Source organism: Mytilus galloprovincialis, chromosome 1 (assembly GCF_965363235.1).
Source record: "Mytilus galloprovincialis chromosome 1, xbMytGall1.hap1.1, whole genome shotgun sequence".
In the NCBI taxonomy this organism is placed as follows: Eukaryota; Metazoa; Mollusca; class Bivalvia; order Mytilida; family Mytilidae; genus Mytilus; species Mytilus galloprovincialis.
In genome coordinates this window covers 19,539,323-19,559,281 of record NC_134838.1, presented here as the reverse complement: position 1 = coordinate 19,559,281, position 19,959 = coordinate 19,539,323, and the positions used below count along the sequence as shown (strand labels likewise).

General features: G+C 33.5%; 1 protein-coding gene and 1 long non-coding RNA gene across 4 annotated transcripts in view; one reads left to right on the top strand and one right to left on the bottom strand.

The window, feature by feature from the left end:
• LOC143068374 (ATPase family AAA domain-containing protein 2-like) overlaps positions 1–19,959 on the bottom strand; it is a 64,218-nt gene that overhangs the window by 22,230 nt on the left and 22,029 nt on the right. For all 3 annotated transcript variants that reach the window (XM_076242383.1, XM_076242398.1, XM_076242390.1), the window contains exons 9-17: positions 19,346–19,487; positions 18,029–18,177; positions 12,772–13,020; positions 11,744–11,834; positions 10,511–10,825; positions 8,475–8,625; positions 7,623–7,809; positions 6,252–6,437; positions 5,538–5,673 (exon numbers count right to left, since the gene is read on the bottom strand). In XM_076242383.1, the coding sequence (XP_076098498.1) occupies positions 5,538–5,673; positions 6,252–6,437; positions 7,623–7,809; positions 8,475–8,625; positions 10,511–10,825; positions 11,744–11,834; positions 12,772–13,020; positions 18,029–18,177; positions 19,346–19,487 (1,606 nt within the window). The remainder of the gene's footprint in view (positions 1–5,537; positions 5,674–6,251; positions 6,438–7,622; positions 7,810–8,474; positions 8,626–10,510; positions 10,826–11,743; positions 11,835–12,771; positions 13,021–18,028; positions 18,178–19,345; positions 19,488–19,959) is intronic.
• LOC143068424 (uncharacterized) lies at positions 4,386–5,102 on the top strand. Its single transcript, XR_012976165.1, has 2 exons — positions 4,386–4,507; positions 5,033–5,102. It is a non-coding gene; the product is annotated as an uncharacterized LOC143068424 (long non-coding RNA).

Here is a 19,959-nt window from a genome sequence, read left to right as displayed (position 1 = left end):
GGCCACACATCAGCAGTCAAACACCGAATTGACTTAGTAGATAACCGACCTTTTAAACAACGTCATCGCAGAATTCCACCTTTAATGATTGATGAAGTTAGGAACCATCTACGTCAACTGTTATCAGCTGGAATTATAAGAAGATCTCATTCACCGTGGTCTTCGAATGTGGTGCTTGTAAGAAAGAAGGATGGAAGCTTAAGAATGTGCGTCGATTATCGTCAGCTGAATGATATTACCATCAAAGATTCATACGCTTTACCACGCATAGAGGAGATCCTTGATTCTTTAGGAGGGAACACGTTTTATACTGTCTTAGACATGAAGAGTGGTTACCATCAGGTGGAAGTATTAGAGGAGCACAAAGAGAGAACAGCCTTTACCGTTGGACCACTAGGATTTTTTGAATATAACAGGTTACCATTCGGATTGGCCAATTCCCCTGCAACATACCAACGATTAATGGAAGAATGTTTGGGAGATCTTCACACCAAGATTTGTTTCATCTACCTGGATGATTTAATTATCTTTTCCAAGACCGTAGACGAGCATTTCGATAGATTAGAGAGAATATTTCAGAGATTAAGAGAAGTTGGACTGAAGCTGTCGCCAAAGAAATGTTCATTATTCCAACAGCGAGTAAAGTATATAGGACACATTGTGTCAGCTAAAGGCATTGAACCGGATCCAGAGAAGATCGACAAGGTTATGAACTGGCCAAGACCTACAAATCCAGAGGAAGTAAGACAGTTCTTAGGTTTTGTGGGATATTATAGGAAATTTGTCAGAGATTTTTCTAAGAAAGCCAGACCATTGACAGATTTGATGCCATCAACATCTAACAAGAAAGGAAAAGGAAAGAAAGGACAAAAGAAAACATCAGTAGAAGTGAAACCATGGCACTGGGATAAAGAACAAGAAGACGCATTTCAGGAACTGAGACACCATTTATCTAACCCACCAGTATTAGGATTCCCAGACTATCAGAATCCATTTGAACTACATACGGATGCCTGCTTAACTGGATTAGGAGCAGTTTTATACCAACTACAAGAAGGTAAAAAGCGTGTCATTGCGTACGCTAGCCGTGGTCTTTCGAAGTCCGAGAGGAATTACCCTGTACACAAGCTGGAATTTTTAGCGTTACGATGGGCCATCTGTGACAAATTCAACGATTATCTGTATGGAGCCAAATTTACTGTACTTACAGACAACAATCCGCTGACCTATGTTTTGTCTTCAGCCAAGTTAGATGCAACAGGGCATAGGTGGATAGCAGCTTTATCAGCTTTTGATTTCGATATCAAGTACCGACCTGGAAAGCAGAACACAGATGCAGATGCCTTATCAAGACTACCTGCTTTGCTTCAACGCCAGGAATGCACACCAGACGAAAGTTATAGCCATATCAGCGAGATCAGCAAGATACCTATTACATCAGTTAAGGCTATATGCAGTTTACTTCAACGACAACCATACATTGAATCTTTGGCAAAATCTACTAATGTAATGGAAGATATAGACATCATAGGAACAGATGAAAAAGTAGATATCAGGAGAGAACAACTGAGAGACCCTGTTATACGATACTGGATAGACAACGTTATGAAGAAGAATTCACCACGAAAGGAAGATATTCCAGCAGTACCGTTTCATCGTTTACTTCATTCAAACTTCAACAGACTTATATTGAAAGATGGAATACTATTTAGAAGAACAACAGTAGATGGAGAATCGAAAGATCAGTTAATTCTGCCAGCATCTCAGATTAAGACCGTTTTGAATTACCTGCATAACAACATGGGTCATCAAGGTCGAGACCGCACAACATCGTTAGTTAAAGATAGATACTTTTGGAGTGGAATGCATAAAGACATAGAGGAATGGATTCAACGTTGTCCAAGATGTTTGAAGAGGAAAAGATTACCGAATGATAAAGCACCACTCAAGAGTATAAAAACATCACAACCACAAGAAATCGTTTGCATGGATTTTTTAACACTAGAAACATCAAAAGGAGGATACCACCATATACTTGTAATCACGGATCATTTCACGCGGTATGCACAAGCCATTCCGACAAAGAACATGTCAGCTAAAACAACGGCGGAAGCCTTTTTCAACAACTATGTGATCCATTATGGTCTTCCTCAGAGAATACACTCGGACCAAGGAGGAAATTTTGAAAGTCGACTTCTTAAGGAACTATGCCAACTTACAGGAATTAAGAAGTCGAGAACAACGCCTTACCATCCGATGGGAAATGGCCAGTGTGAAAGGTTCAATAGAACACTTCTGAACATGTTAGGAACACTGCAAAATGATCAAAAGAGCAACTGGAAACAATACCTTGGTCCAATTGTCCATGCATACAACTGCACTAAACAGGATACTACTGGATATTCACCATTTTCATTAATGTTTGGACGAGAACCTCGACTTCCAATAGATACTGTATTTGGAATTGAGAACATCACTACTCAGAAGAACACGACGAAGTATGTTGAACAACTGAAAGATAGACTACGAAAATCTTACGAGCTTGCATTACGATCTGCAGAGAAAGCACAATCTAGACAAAAGAAAGGATACGATGAAAAGATCAGAGGAGCCGTATTAAATACAGGAGATAGAGTACTCGTTAAGATTTTAGCATTCGAAGGAAAACATAAGCTTTCTGATAGATGGGAAAACGATCCTTACATCATATTGGAACAACCAAACTCGGAGATACCAGTTTTCGTAGTGAGAAAAGAGAATGGTGAAGGGAGAAAGAGAACTTTACATCGCAACTTGTTGCTACCAATTGGTTTCGTCTCCATAGATGAACAAGAACCGGAAGATACACAACAACCAAAACCCAGATTAAGACCCAGGAAAGAGACTAAACCAGTACCAAAACCAAGAACGACAAGAAGAGAACCTTTGACAAAGGATCCACAGCCTCCAGTCAGTATTTCATCAGATACTGATAGTGAAAGCGAGGATGAGTCTTTCATGATTTTGATTACACAACCTACTGACGACACAGATATCAGCACAAACAGTGATGATGATGATAAGTCTGAAGAACCAGTAGCTGAAGTCTATGAACCGCCGACTGACGGAGATCAGCAGGGTGTCATAGAACAAGAGGAAACTGAAGATACAGAGGACGCTCTTTCTTCTAATGGGACAGAAGATTCAGTTTCAGAGCAATTAGAGGAAGCAGCTACCAATGCAGAAGTAGAACTTGAGGAAGCTGTTTCTTCGGATGAACCTGGGCAAGAAGATGAACAAGATGAACAAGATGAAATACAAGACATTCCACGAAGATCTGTCCGCACAAAAACATCAACAGCAACAACTAAATATAAGGACTTTGTGTGTAAACAGATTCAGCCTAATACAGATTGGTTAATGAGGGCACAGTTTTTGAAGGATGCTGTATCCAGTGGAGTATTCAGAGGATCTGAAGATAGAGTAAAAGATGCCTTACTGAAGATTGTCACTGATACAGGTTAGTATTCCCTTTTATATGTTCATGTTTTTATATTTATTTATTTATCTATTTTTTTTATTTAGTCGACGAGGACGTCTCTTTCTCTCAAGACCAGGGGGAGAGATTATATAGTTTATATTTTAGGTTGACGAGGACGTCATTTGCAACCAGGGGGAGGATGTGGTAGAGTGGATTTTCTGCCATTTACCCTGGATGCATTGATTATATTATATGTACTAATTATAAATATCTCTTGCAGATGATTTATTGAAGTAGGTGATTCGTTTGCAATCTACTTGTGATTAGGTCTTATTTTATTGGTCATTGGTGGTCTTGTGATATATTATATAGAGGGAATTCAAATTAAATGGCTGGTCAATTTTGGTCTTTGTTTACAAAAGTTTAAATAGTTTAATTATTTAGTATCCAGACTTTGTAGTTACTTTTCATAGAAGGATTGAATCATTCAGTGATATTGGATACATTTATATTCAGTCAGGAACTACAAATATAGCATAATTTGGTAAGTTACATTTATTTACATTGAGAGCCTTTGTTCTGACAGATGGATGAAGTATGAATCCTGATTATGATATTTCATTAACATGCAAGGTAAAAGTAAGTTTCCCCAATGTCCAAGTGAGTGTGAGATTTTAGTTTGAGAGATGATTATGTGATTTGCTTGTTTTGAGAGCTTTTGTGTATTCGCTGTACGGGTGAGTTTGATTTATTTTAACAGTGACCTTGACCTATGTTATGGTATGGTATTGTCAATAATGACGTAGACATTTAAATGTAAACAAGTCAGATGATATTATGTTTGTTTATAATTGAAAGTACCTTTTTGTAAAGATTTATTTGTTTAATAGAATCTTGTACTTATAATTATATTATTGATTTCAGATAATGATATTATGTATTGACCATAGATCCATGATATATTGATCTGTATAAGGACACTAGGATAGAAGTTAAATAGTGTAGCTGTTGATGTTTAATATTGTACAAACTCAGTTCCACAAATTGGTGAGTTTACTTAACTGTGTAAATTGATTGCATTTGTATTTTATTTATGTTTACCTGTATAACTTGACTATGACAGATATTTCATTGTCACTTTGGAAATATTACACTGGGATTATCTTCCCTGATTATGAACATTCAAGCTAGATTCACATGAAGTTCAATATTTATGTTTATATTGATGATAAATGATAATTCATTTATATTATATTATCAAGACATTATATACGAAGCTCAAATTATCTGTAATGATAATTTGCACGAAGTTATTGTTTATTGTTTGTAAATTTACATTTTGATATTTTCAAACCGTATACCGTTTGTATAGAATTTATGATGTTTGTATGTATTCAGTCAGATCGATTGAGAGAAACGGTTATGAGTTTAAAGGTTAAAATATAGGATGTTTTAACTATATAAGAACATGTGAACTGAAATGATAATAGAAGTGTAATAGACTAGTATTTTAAGATATTGAATTGTATCGTTTATTTTATTATCTTTACTATTGTTTATTTGTTATTCCAGGGTTAGTGTATGTAATTGTAAGATGAATGCATGTGATGTACAATTGATGAATAAAGAACCCTATGACTCAGATGACTTAGTTATATTTGATGAAGCAGAAAATTAGACTTTTACAATACCCCATTATTAATTTGATTTGAAATGTTGCTGTTCAATCAATTAAAAGGATATTCTATCTTTGAACAATTAAAAGTTCTAATCTGTTTCTCTCTTATTTATATTGGTATAACTAACATTAGAATGAGGGTATTCAAATGTGACAGAAATAAAATATAAAAGTTTAAATACCTTTACTTCAAAATTATTTTCAAATTGTTTCTATCATTGAAAGCGATCTATTTCTATCTTTGTTGAGGTTTCAAAAATAGAAACATCAGTTATCTGAAGGAACTGTTACAACTCTTGGTGTAATTTATGAAAAATGGCAAGTCTAATGCAGATAATAAGAATATTTTGGAAACCAGGCCTGTTATTTACGACAATGTTACATTCAAATAAAGCTTACCTGCTTGCTTCCTTTGAGAAGGAGGCTGCACTGCTTGATTTAACAATATGTCTGTGAAAAATTCTCTTCTTTCAGCTTCTGATGGATAAGCCATCTTAATGACTTGGCTAAAGTTGCTGTCGAAGATATGTGTCAACTGCAAAATAAAACAATAAACAACCATAACACAGTGCAATATTGGGTTGCTTATCATTTAATTGAGATACAGAACTTAATGTTGAAAACAAATCTTTGGTAGTCTGTTACAATTTATTAACAATTGGTAGTCTGTTATGTTTTGAGAAATTGTCTAGATGTCTAGTTGGATAGATATGAGGACAATGAAATGGCTGTTTCTAGTTGTAGGACCAAGTTCAGTAAAAAACTATAGTTTTGATCTCACTGATGTGGCAATGTCTTTGAATGACATGGCATTCATAGTTTTGCAATGTGAAATTCAAATATGTGTCTTGGGGAAAGAAGAAGCTAAAATTAAGCGAAGTCATGTCTCCAACAAATCGGTATAAAGGAGACAACTTTTAATTTACAAGTCACACTTGTAAGTATTATTGTTTGGTAATAAATACAAGACTGTGGTTGTTTTTTTGCTTAATAGAAAATTTGTTTTACATGGCTGATTAAAAAAAAAGAAAGAGAGATTGCATGGCTATCTAAGTTAGGATAGAAAAGAAATCAATACAAAAATGTAACAAATTTTATATGAACTGCTATTACCTGTTCCCCAAGCATGCTGTAATGGCATTCACTTGTTGCTAAAAGAAGAATTGGTGCAGTTGGATCTAATTCATTTAACATCATCATAAACGTTGCACGTAATGTCTCAGTTAATACACTCCATAACTGCTCAATATCAGGCATGTAAATAATACTTGGTGCAGTACGTCTTGCCTCACGGAAAACCTAAAATTACAGTTTTGAATAATATAAACACTGGTTGTGTTGTAAGGAGATTGAAACACTTTATTTCAAATGCTTAATTTGATAGGTGGTTGGATTAAAAAAAAATATATATTAACTAGAGGCTCTCAAGAGCCTGTATCACTCACCTGATTCTACTTGGATTTTTGAAATCATATAAAAAGATAAAATTTGGCTACAAAGTAACAACACTTGGCCAGCACCTCATTAAGAAAGGAACATTTATGCTATGTTTGCTTTCATTCAATTCAGTGGTTCTCTAAAAGAAGACATTTGTATATATTTCCCATAGGGTCCTAAGTTAAACCAAGTCCCCTGCTGGAAGCCACCTTGGATGATGGATTGGCTACAAAGTAACAACACTTGGTCAGCATGTCATAAGGAACATTCATGCCATGTTTGGTTTCATTCCATTCAGTAGTTCTCTAAAAGAAGTCATTTGTATGTATTCCCCATTGGGTCCTATGTTAAACTAAGTCCCCCGCTGGCAGCCATCTTGGATGATGGATCAGCTACGAAGTAACAAAACTTGGTCAACACCTCCTAAGGAACATTCATGGCATGTTTGGTTTCATTCCTTATGTGGTTCTCTAAAAGAAGTCATTTGTATGTATTTCCCATAGGGTCCTATGTTAAACTAAGTCCCCCTGCTGGCAACCATATTGGATGATAGATCAGCTACAAAGTAACTACACTTGGTCAGCATCTGATAAGGAACATTCATGTCATGTTTGGTTTTATTCCATTCAGTGGTTCTCTAGAAGAAGTTCAAAATGTAAAAAATTAACGACTACGCCGGATGCCAAGTGATGAGAAAAGCTCACTTTACACTTTGGGCCAGGTGAGCTAAAAAGCAAAGAAGCTAGAAAGTAGAATACTCTACAAGGTTAAATCTGGAAATTTTAAATAGGGTGGATAAAATGAGAGTGCCAGTTAATGCTCATAACTACACCAAATAATAAAAATTTAAAAAAAAATCCTTTCCCAGGTGGAGTTCTTTCTCTTTAAAGGTTTGGAAAGTTAACTTCTATGTATTAAAGATAATAAGAAAGACATGTCTTGCCTACACTTATATAATGGCAACCAAGGCGAATAGTCATCGAACAATTTTTATCGTGTCCAGCTTATACTTTTAAGATACAATATCTGTATCTTATCAAGAATTACCTGAGCACATGATTCTTCTGGAGTTTTAGTACTGACTGCAAAAAGTGAGGGAAGATCAAGAACATGAACAGGTAATTGTTCCATGTTATGAAGAATTCCTGGAGCTAAATGAGTTGTCTGTCCTTGTCCTGGTTGGCCAGCTAATAACATTCTTGGTCTGTGTGTTGTTGGTGTCTTGCTGGCATAACTGTTTAATATTAAAAAAAAATCTTGTATCATTATGTACATGTATGTGAAAACAAATTCATTTTTATCATCATTTATTGTAGAATTTGCTTTGTAAATTAAACTATTGTAAACAACAGCAAGACTACATGAATAATTGGGCTGTTCATTTTTCAATTTACAATACATTTGTATGGCAAGTATCTTCAAACTGATTTGGTTTTCAGGTATATTCATAAACAATAATATCTGCTCATAGGACACCATGTACATTTCTCACCATCACATTTCCATGTTCAAAGAACCATAAAATCTTGGCAATAATGCTGAATTGGCACATATATCTAACAGTTAACTTCAGAAGGAACATGTGCTCTAAGTTTCAAGTTGATGAGACTTTTGATTAAGCTACCTTAAACCAAATTTGTATCCTACCGTTGACGAAAATTTAAACCTATTACATTTCTATGTTCTGTGAAATATGTGTACAAGTTTCAAAATGATGTTTTCTTCTTGTATCTTATTCTAAAAGTCATTCATTTAGTTTCTTTCTGGTCATATAGAAGTGCTTTTCCTCTAAGATCTACACACTATAAGATTTTTTGGGTGGGAAATAGCATTTTCACAAAGACAGAAAAAAATCTATCAGTTTGTTTGGAATATAGTCCCATACTAAATCAATGTTACCTTGCAAAACTTAAAAATGTTTCTGGTTTATTGTCTTCTTTCTTCTTTTTTCCTTTACCCTTATTTTCATATATACTAGGTGCATTTTCATCTTCGTCACTGTCTAGTTGATCTAACAAGTTAGTACTCGACTCCTGCTGACTGGTTGTGGCTAAAAAATAAATATGAACGATTATAAAGCTGCTATCTAAAACATTTGTTTCCCCTGTTTTGCATCAAAATAAAATTATTAAAAAATCATATAAACTGCCATATTATTAATATTTGCTGTATAAAACAGGAATGTTTTGCTTTTCACAAATACTTATAAAACTTGCTGATAAAGACTTAACATTAAAGCATGTAATTACAGATGAACCTCGTTGTGTCGAAGTCGAAGGGACCAGACGAAAGTAATCGACCATCTGAGGTTTGACTCATCCGAGGTCGAGTGTTTATATTTGAAATATATTAAATACCAATATATGATTTCTGTAAACTAGATGCATGTATATTGATCATTGTGCTTTTTTCGATATGATAATATATGATTGTGTATTTATGTTCCGTATTTTTTAAGATTCAACACACAACATTCACAAATGTAATCAATACACAAGTATTTACAAAGGTCAGTCACTATAAATTATGTAATCATTCGCGAAAATATTTTCATAACTAATCTTTAAAGAATGTGAACAGTGTTCATAGATTAAAAAAAGACAGACTTATAATAATTAATAAAATATTTTAATCCTTTTAATTATTGTTCTTATTCTAATGGTTAATTTAATCTCAGCTTGGGTCATTGAAATTCGTTTTGTTTTTATACCAAGTGAAATAGGTTCAGCACATTCAAGTTCCAGTTGGACGATCAACAAAGGTGTTGATTAGCGGATATCATAAACATGTCATTTTAACTGTTTTACAAACAAGTATGTTTATACAGCTTTAATCACTTATGGAAATGAACAGGTTAAACAAGAAAAACATCCGTTATGAATTTTATTTTTAAAGTTTTTATTTCTTTCGATTTTTTTTAAATTTTGAACTTCGAGACATCGGGGTCAATTTACATCAATTTAACATCAACGGGACTTAGGAATTTCCTCGACTTAACCGAGAATTCGAATCATCCGAGTTCGACTCATCAGAGGTTAAAATGCATTGATCAAACGGGAATTATGCCGGTACCGAGAAATTACTTTGATTCATCCGAGTTTTCGACACAACGAGGTTCGACTGTATGTAAAAGTCATTGCAATAATCCTGAAGAGTTGAAAAAGTTATTAATGCAAGATTCTCATACATTGCTATTTCAATTATCAAGGGTTTAGTAATACATCTTATAAGAGAACATCAGACTTGCAGGGATCTAAAATAAAGAGTCATATAGTAAAAACTTGTATACTGCTTGTAACCAAGATTCATTTTTAAGTGGGAAATAATAACTGAAAGTCAAATCTACAAGAGGGTTCACAAACTGAAATCCTGATAATATAAACCTTTCATCTGGTTCACACCATTTAAACATTTTTCACTCAGTCTTATCAAGCATGCATTATATTTGATGAAAACATGATAATCTGTACATAGTGTGTTAATTTACGTTTTTTGATTGAGTTAAGCCTGCCAATTGATATTTTATTGTGTGTTTTTCTATGTTGTGATGTTATGCTATTGTTTCAGAAAAAGGGAGAAGGTTTGGTATCATTAAAACGTTAAATCCCGCTGCAAATGTTTGCACCTGTCCTAAGTCAGGAATCTGATGTACAGTAGTTTACGTTTGTTTATGTAATTCATATGTGTTTCTCGTTTCTTATATAGATTCGACCGTTGGTTTTCCCATTTGAATGGTTTTACACTAGTAATTTTGGGCCCTACATTGACCTATAATGGTTTACTTTTATAAATTGTTATTTGGATTGAGAGATGTCTCATTGGCACTCACACCACATTTTCTTATATCTATAGTTGACTACCAATCATTAACTGATATGGTAATATATCTCCCACTTGTGATGTTTTACTAAGTACAGCATTTAAAGAATACTTACCAGGAGCATCTAGACAAGACAGCTGTGAAAATACTGATGGGAAAACTTTTTGAACTGCATCTATACATTGTTTAAAAATATTTCTTAATAAAGGCTGAACACGCATTGACAATGCACGAGCTGGAGAGGTAACAGATCTTTGAGATGCAGGAACAATAGTATTCATAGCATTGAAGAAGTCTTTAGCAGCAAGATTTATTGAAGACACATCCAGTTGCAGTTTTTCAGATGTTGTGTAAATTTGTGGATATCTTCTTCTCAAAGCCAACAATGAAGCCTCAGTGCAAAGTGATTTCAAGTCAGCACCACAATATCCTGTTAAAATAGAATATCAATAATGAATAAAAACAGAAAAACTAAGTTTCACTTTACCTATTCAGGTTTTTTTATGCAGTCATTGGAAGTTCGAAAAGAAGACTAAGACAACTGATATACCTTAACTCCAACCAGACAATGTAGGTCATAAGACATAGTTAAAACATTTACTATTAACCCTTTACTCCATGGAAATAATTTTTTAACATACTTGATTCGCATAGGATTTTTTCAACAAAAAAAAAATCATCAGGTTTAAAGTATTAAAATGCAATGTTAAAACGAATATTTCATCAATGAAATTCCAGTCAGATATTCTCATGAATAACCTGTTTATGTTAGATACAACTTTTATAAAGTCTGATTCTCATTTGTCTTAGGCAAGACGATTTAACTGAGGCACTACACAGGCGTCAAAAAGCGTCATTATGGAGTAAAGGGGGTGGCGTCAAAAAGCATCATTATGGAGGAAAGGGTTAAGCTATTCTATTTTCAGAAGTATAATATACAATACGTTAATGATATTCTTGAACAATATACCCCACCATCCTTAGATATCCTACCAAATGCACTACAAGAATCATGAAACTCAAATTACATTTATAACAAAAGTTTGAATTAATTCTCAACATATCACTACCAAACTTATGTAGGCCAGACAAAACTATCTATTGTACTTAAATGTTGATATTAAGATATGGTATAACACATGTGAATTTAGAGTTGCCAAAAAGTATTAAATATATAAATGGAGTTTTTGGTGCTCCTACAACTAATTTTGCTTAAGATATTTTAGCAACAGACTGTTAATGCATAACAGTCATTAAAATACTTGAAAACTACCACTGAATCAAAATTATATTTTTTAACAATCTTAATCATGCAAATCTGGCAATAAATGAAATAAACCAAACTCACCAACTGTTTTTTCTGCCAGTTCACTCACAAAAGGAGCAGATAATTTTGGGTTCCACTCCTTTGTATGTATGTGCAATATTTGTCTTCTTGCCTGAAAATTCATTTGTTTTTCTAAAATCATTCTTCCTTATTACATGTATTACAAATAAACATATATTATATACCGAGTGCATAAAATAATCAATGAACAGATTTCATCCATTGTGTGGTAATGAACTTGCTTGATGTCATTTTCAGTTAATTTCAATTTTTCTTTGATTTATTTATGAAATTTACATTTTTTTAAGTTTTAATTTTTACATTTATTATATATATTTTTTTATAACTCTAAGATAAAAACAATAAGCACATTTTGTTTCGATGAGAGAATGTTTTAAGGAGCACCTCATGAGTGAGTGCATCCTTAAAGTTGTCTGTAGTGGTTTGGTTTGAGATATCAGGTGGGAATTTGTTCCAATCTTTGATTGTCTGGCTGAAGAAAGAAAATTTAAAGCTGTCTTTGTTACACCAAAGTTGTCTGTATGTCTGTTGATGGGTAGATCTTGTTTTAGACTGGCTTTTTGTAAGTGTATCTTTCGTTGGTATTGCAATTTCATTGTTGATGACTATGTGAAACATTTTGAGTCTGGTTTTTAGTCTGCGTTCTTGTAAGGTTTGCCATTTTAGATTTTCTAGCATTTCAGATACACTGCTAGTATTGTGGTATCTGTTACAAATATATTGTGCAGCTCTTCTTTGTACTTGTTCCAATTTATATATATATTTTGAGGTGTGTGGATCCCAAACTGTGCAGCAGTATTCTAGTTTTGTGTGAATTAAAATAATTTAGCATCACTGTTCTTGTACTAATGACAGAGGTATGAAAGTTGTTGATAGAATTGGACAATAAATTAATTTTATATGCAGTTCTGTCACTATATTTCAGACATGAAGAAAAACTTAATAAAACCCAAAAGTAAGACTTATATAAGAATTTAGTATAATGTATGTTATCTAATATCTTATAATCTTGTCTGTTTTAAACATACTTCTTGTGAAGGTAATGGAAACAAAAACTCTCTGTCAAATCTACCAGGCCTTCTCAAAGCTGGATCAATAGAATCTATTCTGTTTGTTGCCCCAATTACTACAATTTCTCCTCTGCTATCTAAGCCATCCATTAGCGCTAACAATGTTGAAACAATAGAACTATGAATCTGATCTTGTCTGCTGGACCTAACAGGTGCTAAACCATCAATCTCATCAAAGAAAATAATTGATGGTCTCATCTGGTAAGCCTACATCAACAATATAATGCGGTTAATGCTTTATAACAAAAAAGATTAAAGGAGAATAAATACTAATCTCAGAAACTAATAACATTCTTAATTAAGCAACATCAGCCCTCTTCCTACTAGAAAAGTCATTAGGATTTAAGAAGGCTCGCAGGTACAAAAATTTCAGCAAAAAATTAAACATTTATTTTTTCATTACAAATTTTATTTATTACACTATTTGTTATTACTTTATGATATGGTGCACAAAATCAACCCAAAAAATCAATTCGGTTAGGCCCAAGATGACTTTTAAAATGTATATATCATTGAAAAAGCTCCAAATTATCTCCCTTTGGTGCAAAAATGCCATTTTTTAGCATTAAAATTGAAATATCTTTTTTAACTCATCAGTGACCTATATTTTTTATTATTGTTTTCAAGTAAGCTGTACACAAACTAAATAATTGTAATATTTAAGTGATTTCTGTAATTAGTTTATTTTTTTATTTCGATATTACCTCTATTTCCCCTTTAGTTCAACAGAAACTAGAGGCTCTAAAGAGCCTGTGTCGCTCACCTTGGTATATGTGAATATTAAACAAAGGACGCAGATAGATTCATGAAAAATTGTGTTTTGGTGATGGTGAAGTGTTTGTACATCTTACTTTACTGAACATTCTTGCTGCTTACAATTATCTTTATCTATAATGAACTTGGCCAAGTAGTTTCAGTGGAAAATGTTAGTAAAAATTTACAAATTTTATGAAAATTTTAAAAAAATGACTATAAAGGACAATAACTCCTTAGGGGGTCAATTGACCATTTCAGTCACGTTGACTTATTTGTAAATCTTACTTTTCTGAACATTATTGCTGTTTACAGATTATCTCTATCTATAATAGTATTCAAGATAATAACAAAAAACAGCAAAATTTCCTTAAAATTACCAATTCAGGGGCAGCAACCTAACAACCAGTTGTCCAATTCATCTGAAAATTTTAGAGCAGATAGATCTGGACTTGATAAACAATTTCTTCCACTGTCAGATTTGCTCTAAATGCTTTGGTTTTTAAGTTATAAGCCCAAAACTGCATTTTACCCCTATGTTCTATTTTTAGCCATGGCAGCCATCTTGGTTGGTTGGCTGGGTCACTGGACACAATTTTAAAACTAGATACCCCAATGATGATTGTGGCCAAGTTTGCTTTTATTTGGCCCAGTAGTTTCAGAGGAGAAGATTTTTGTAAAATATAACTAAGATTTACGAAAAAAATGGTTAAAAATTGACTATAAAGGACAATAACTCCTAAAGGGGTCAACTGACCATTTTGGACCTGTTGACTTATTTGTAAATCTTACTTTGCTAAACATTTTTTTTATTTACAGTTTATCTCTATCTATAATAATATTCAAGAAAATAACCAAAAATAGCAAAAATTTCCTTAAAATGACCAATTAAGGGGAGGCAACCTAACAAAGGGTTGTCCGATTCATCTGAAAATTTCAGGACAGTTAGATCTTGACCTAATAAACAACTTTCATCCTTGTCAGATTTGCTCTAATTGCTTTGGTTTTTGAGTTATAAGCCAAAAACTGCATTTTACCCCTATGTTCTATTTTTAGCCATGGCGGCCATCTTGGTTGGTTGTGCGGGTCACCGGACACAATTTTTAAACTAGATACCCTAATTATTATTTTGGCCATATTTGGTTAAATTTGTCCCAGTAGTTTCAGAGGAGAAGATTTTTGTAAAAGATAACTAAGATTTACGAAAAATGGTTAAAAATTGACTTTAAAGGGCAATAACTCCTAAAGGGGTCAACTGACCATTTAGGACCTGCTGACTTATTTGTAAATCTTACTTTGTTTAACATTTTTTTTATTTACAGTTTATCTCTATCTATAATAATATTCAAGATAATAACCAAAAACAGCAAAAATTTTCTTAAAATTACCAATTCAGGGGCAGCAACCTAACAACGGGTTGTCCTATTCATCTGAAAATTTCAGGGCAGTTAGATCTTGACCTGATAAACAATTTTACCCCATGTCAGATTTGCTCTAAATGCTTTGGTTTTTGAGTTATAAGCCAAAAACTGCATTTTACCCCCATGTTCTATTTTTAGCCATGGCGGCCATCTTGGTTGGTTGGCGGGGTCACCGAACACAATTTTTAAACTAGATACCCCAATGATGATTGTAACCAAGTTTGGTTGAAATTAGCCTAGTAGTTTCAGAGGAGAAGATTTTTGTAAAAGTTAACGACGGACGACGACGACGACGGACGACGGACGCCGGACGACGACGGACGACGGACGCCGGACGACGGACGCCGGACGCCAAGTGATGAGAAAAGCTCACTTGGCCCTTCGGGCCAGGTGAGCTAATAAAAATTAGTTGAATTTAGTTGAATTTAAAAAAAAAAAAACTAGAGGCTCTAAAAAGCCTGTGTCGCTCACCTTGGTCTTGTGCATATTAAACAATGGACACGGATAAATTCATGACATAATTGTGTTTTGGTGATAGTGATGTGTTTGTAGATCTTACTTTACTGAACATTCTTGTTGCTACAATTATCTCTATCTATAATGAACTTGGCCCAGTAATTACAGTAGAAAATATTTTCTAAAAATTAACAAAAATTTATGAAAAATGTTAAAAATTAACTATAAAGGGCAATAACTCCTTAAGGGGTCAATTGACTATTTTGGTCATGTAAACTTATTTGTAGATCTTATTTTGCTGAACGTTATTGCTCTCTCTATCTATAATATTATTCAATATAATAACAAAAAACGGCAAAATTTCCCTAAAATTACCAATTCAGGACAGTAACCTAACAACGGGTTATCCGATCCATGTGAAAACATCAGGGCAGATAGATCTTGACCTGATAAACAATTAAACCCTGTCAGATTTTCTCTTAATGCTTCGGTTTTTGAGTTATAAGCCAAAAACTGCATTTTACCCCTATGTTTTATTATTAGCCGTGGTAGCCATCTTGGTTGGTTGATTGGCCAGGTCACGTCACACATTTTTTAAACAAGTTACCCTAATGATGACTGTGGTCAAGTTTAGTTTAATTCGGCCCAGTAGTTTCAGAGAAGAAGATTTTTGTAAAAGATTACTAAGATTTACGAAAAAATGGTTAAAAATTGACTATAAAGGGCAATAACTCCTTCAGGGGTCAACTGACCATTTTGGTCATGTTGACTTATCTGTAGATCTTACTTTGCTGAACATTATTGCTGTTTACAATTTATCTCTATCTATAATAATATTCAAGATAATAACCAAAAACAGCAAAATTTCCTCAAAATTACCAATTCAGGGGCAGCAACCCAACAACCGATTGACCGATTCATCTGAAAATTTCAGGGCAGATAGATCTTGACCTGATACACATTTTTATCCCATGTCAGATTTCCTCAAAATGCTTTGGTTTTTGAGTTATAAGCCAAAAACTGCATTTTACCCCTTTGTTCTATTTTTAGCCGTGGCGGCCATCTTGGTTGGTTGACCAGGTCACGCCACACATTTTTTAAACTAGATACCCCAAAGATGATTGTGGCCAAGTTTGGATTAATTTGGCCCAGTAGTTTCAGAGAAGAAGATTTTTGTAAAAGATTAATTTAATTTATGAAAAATGGTTAAAATTGACTATAAAGGGCAATAACTCCTAAACGGGTCAACTGACCATTTTGGTCATGTTGACTTATTTGTAGATCTTACTTTGCTGAACATTATTGCTGTTTACAGTTTATCTCTATCTATAATAATATTCAAGATAATAACCAAAAACAGCAAAATTTCCTCAAAATTACCAATTCAGGGGCAGCAACCCAACAACTGATTGACTGATTCATCTGAAAATTTCAGGGCAGATAGATCTTGACCTGATAAACATTTTTATCCCGTCAGATTTCCTCAAAATGCTTTGGTTTTTGAGTTATAAGCCAAAAACTGCATTTTACCTCTTTGTTCTATTTTTAGCCGTGGCGGCCATCTTAGTTGATTGACCAGGTCACGCCACACATTTTTTAAACTAGATACCCCAAAGATGATTGTGGCCAAGTTTGGATTAATTTAGCCCAGTAGTTTCAGAGGAGAAGATTTTTGTAAAAGATTACTTTAATTAACGAAAAATGGGTAAAAATTGACTATAAAGGGCAATAACTCCTAAACGGGTCAACTGACCATTTTGGTCATGTTGACTTATTTGTAGATCTTACTTTGCTGAACATTATTGCTGTTTACAGTTTATCTCTATCTATAATAATATTCAAGATAATAACCAAAAACAGCAAAATTTCCTCAAAATTACCAATTCAGGGGCAGCAACCCAACAACCGATTGACCGATTCATCTGAAAATTTCAGGGCAGATAGATCTTGACCTGATAAACATTTTTACCCCATGTCAGATTTGCTCTAAATGCTTTGGTTTTTGAGTTATAAGCCAAAAACTGCATTTTACCCCTATGTTCTATTTTTAGCCGTGGCGGCCATCTTGGTTGGTTGACCGGGTCAGGCCACACATTTTTTAAACTAGATACCCCAATGATGATTGTGGCCAAGTTTGGTTTGATTTGGCCCAGTAGTTTCAGAGGAGAAGATTTTTGTAAAAGTTAACGACGACGGACGACGGACGACGACGGACGACGACGGACGACGGACGCCAAGTGATGAGAAAAGCTCACTTGGCCCTTCGGGCCAGGTGAGCTAAAAAAAGGACATTAACAAAATTGTATGCTTCTTTCGGAGGCAGATTGTGAGCTTAAATGAATGGTGACCCGACTTTTTTATTTCATTTTTCTATTAAGTATATGATAAAGTTCATTTCTAAAAAAAATATAGCGAAATCATATATTTAAAAAAAAAATGGATTTATACCCACGAGCCCCCTTAATGAAAGAAAAAAATAGGTGCAAAATGACATTTGTTACTGATGTCCATTCCAAAATGTATACAATTTCATTCATTTTCAATAACACAGGCTGTGTATATTTCAGAAAACAGAAATAACTTGCCTGATCAAATAATAATCTCAGCTGCCTTTCTGATTCACCAACCCATTTACTAAGACAATCTGCTCCTTTCCTCATAAAAAATCCTACTCTTCTATTTCCTGTACTGCATTCATTTGCCAATGCCCTAGCAACTAATGTTTTTCCAGTCCCTAAAAATAGAAAGAGTTACACAATTTAAACTGTGAGGTATTGTACACATGCTGTCCCTACTTTGTAAACAGCAAGTTGATGAGAGTATTACAGTTAAAATATTAAAGCATGCAATCCAAGAGTTTAAATGCCTTGCTTGCTAACTTTGTTTGGTTGTTTACTCAGGCATTGTAATTAAAATTGACACCTAAATTCAATGGAGAGGCGGAGTAACAGTTTGTTTACTATATAAAAAAGAGTTGATTGGACAATGGATATTATATTGGAAACAAGTTTAATATTCATTGACCAATCAACCTTCGTGTATAGTAAACAGACTGTTATACTCCACCTACCCATTGAATTAAGGTATCTATCTTAATTACAATGTATGAGCAAACAACCAAACATAGTTGGCAAGCAAGGCATTTAAACTCTTGGATTGCATGCTTTAATATTTTAACTGTAATGGAAGTGAAAACGTATCACAGGGATAAACCTGTTTTGTTTTGAAAAAAAATGTGACAAAAATTTTTAATGGGATAGACCGATTCATGGACTGTCAGGACAACAACAAGGACAAAAGGACAAAAACCCAAACCGCCTCCTTATACTATTCTTAATCACCCAGAGTTGCATTTGTTATTTTGACATACTTTGCAATGACAAAACAATTCCAAATGTTTAAATCTGTTATGGTTTTCAATTTACTAGAACAGAAAATGTATTTAATTTCTTGTATAAATAAAGGTCCTATTATCCTTTTAACATTTCTAGTTACACAGAGTTGTCACAATATATTATTGATTATTGGTTGAAAAATTGCCATTTTTGACAATGGATTCAGATGGAATCATGTTCATAACATTTAATTTACTCTTTCTACATCTATATTTTTTTTGGCATAATAGTGTTTCTTTGTTATTTCAACATGCATTTCTGGTAGAAGAGCTAAATGACTTAATTCAGAAACTGATATAGTTCCTTCTCAACTTTGAATACAACTTAAACTATCCAAAGGTCTTCTGTGTAATATATATATAATTCATGATTTCTTTAATACTTAATATTAATCATTCAATATGAAATCTTACATCTATTTTTCAACTGGATCCACCAAGTGCATGATGATCATTTTTGAATGCCATTTTTCAAAGACAGTTATAACTTTATTTCTATCTTAGTTACCTGGAGGTCCATAAAACAACACTCCTCTTGGTGGTGCCAACTTAAATCTTTCAAAAACTTCTGGATATAGGAGAGGAAAAACAATCATTTCTTTCAATGCTCTCACATGTTTCCCCAATCCACCAACGCTGTTAAAATTAACCTGTTAATATCAAATAAAGAAAATGTGTAATAATACATGTTTAAAATAAAAGCAAGAATCTAAATTCTATTACGATAATCTGAGTACTAAAATGGCTGAAAATGCACTAAAAGCAAACCATAACATCATTGTAATAACATTTTTTTTTCTATTTATAGATACACTACTGTCTGTTAACAAAAGGATCATTGTTATATTCTATAACAAGAAGCTGTATCTGAAGGAATGAAAAGAACATCAACATTTATTCTCTTTGCAGGGTTTACATGATACAGTAGCATCTGCATATAAATGTTAAATTACTACAGAACATAACATAGGCAAATGAAGGTTTTATTCTCCTTTTGTCATAAATAAGTTACTAAATATGAGTGTGTTATAATATTACCATGTGTGACAGCAATGCCTGAATAATGATATTACAATAAGAATGTACTGCATCAATCTTATAATAAATACATAACACTATCCA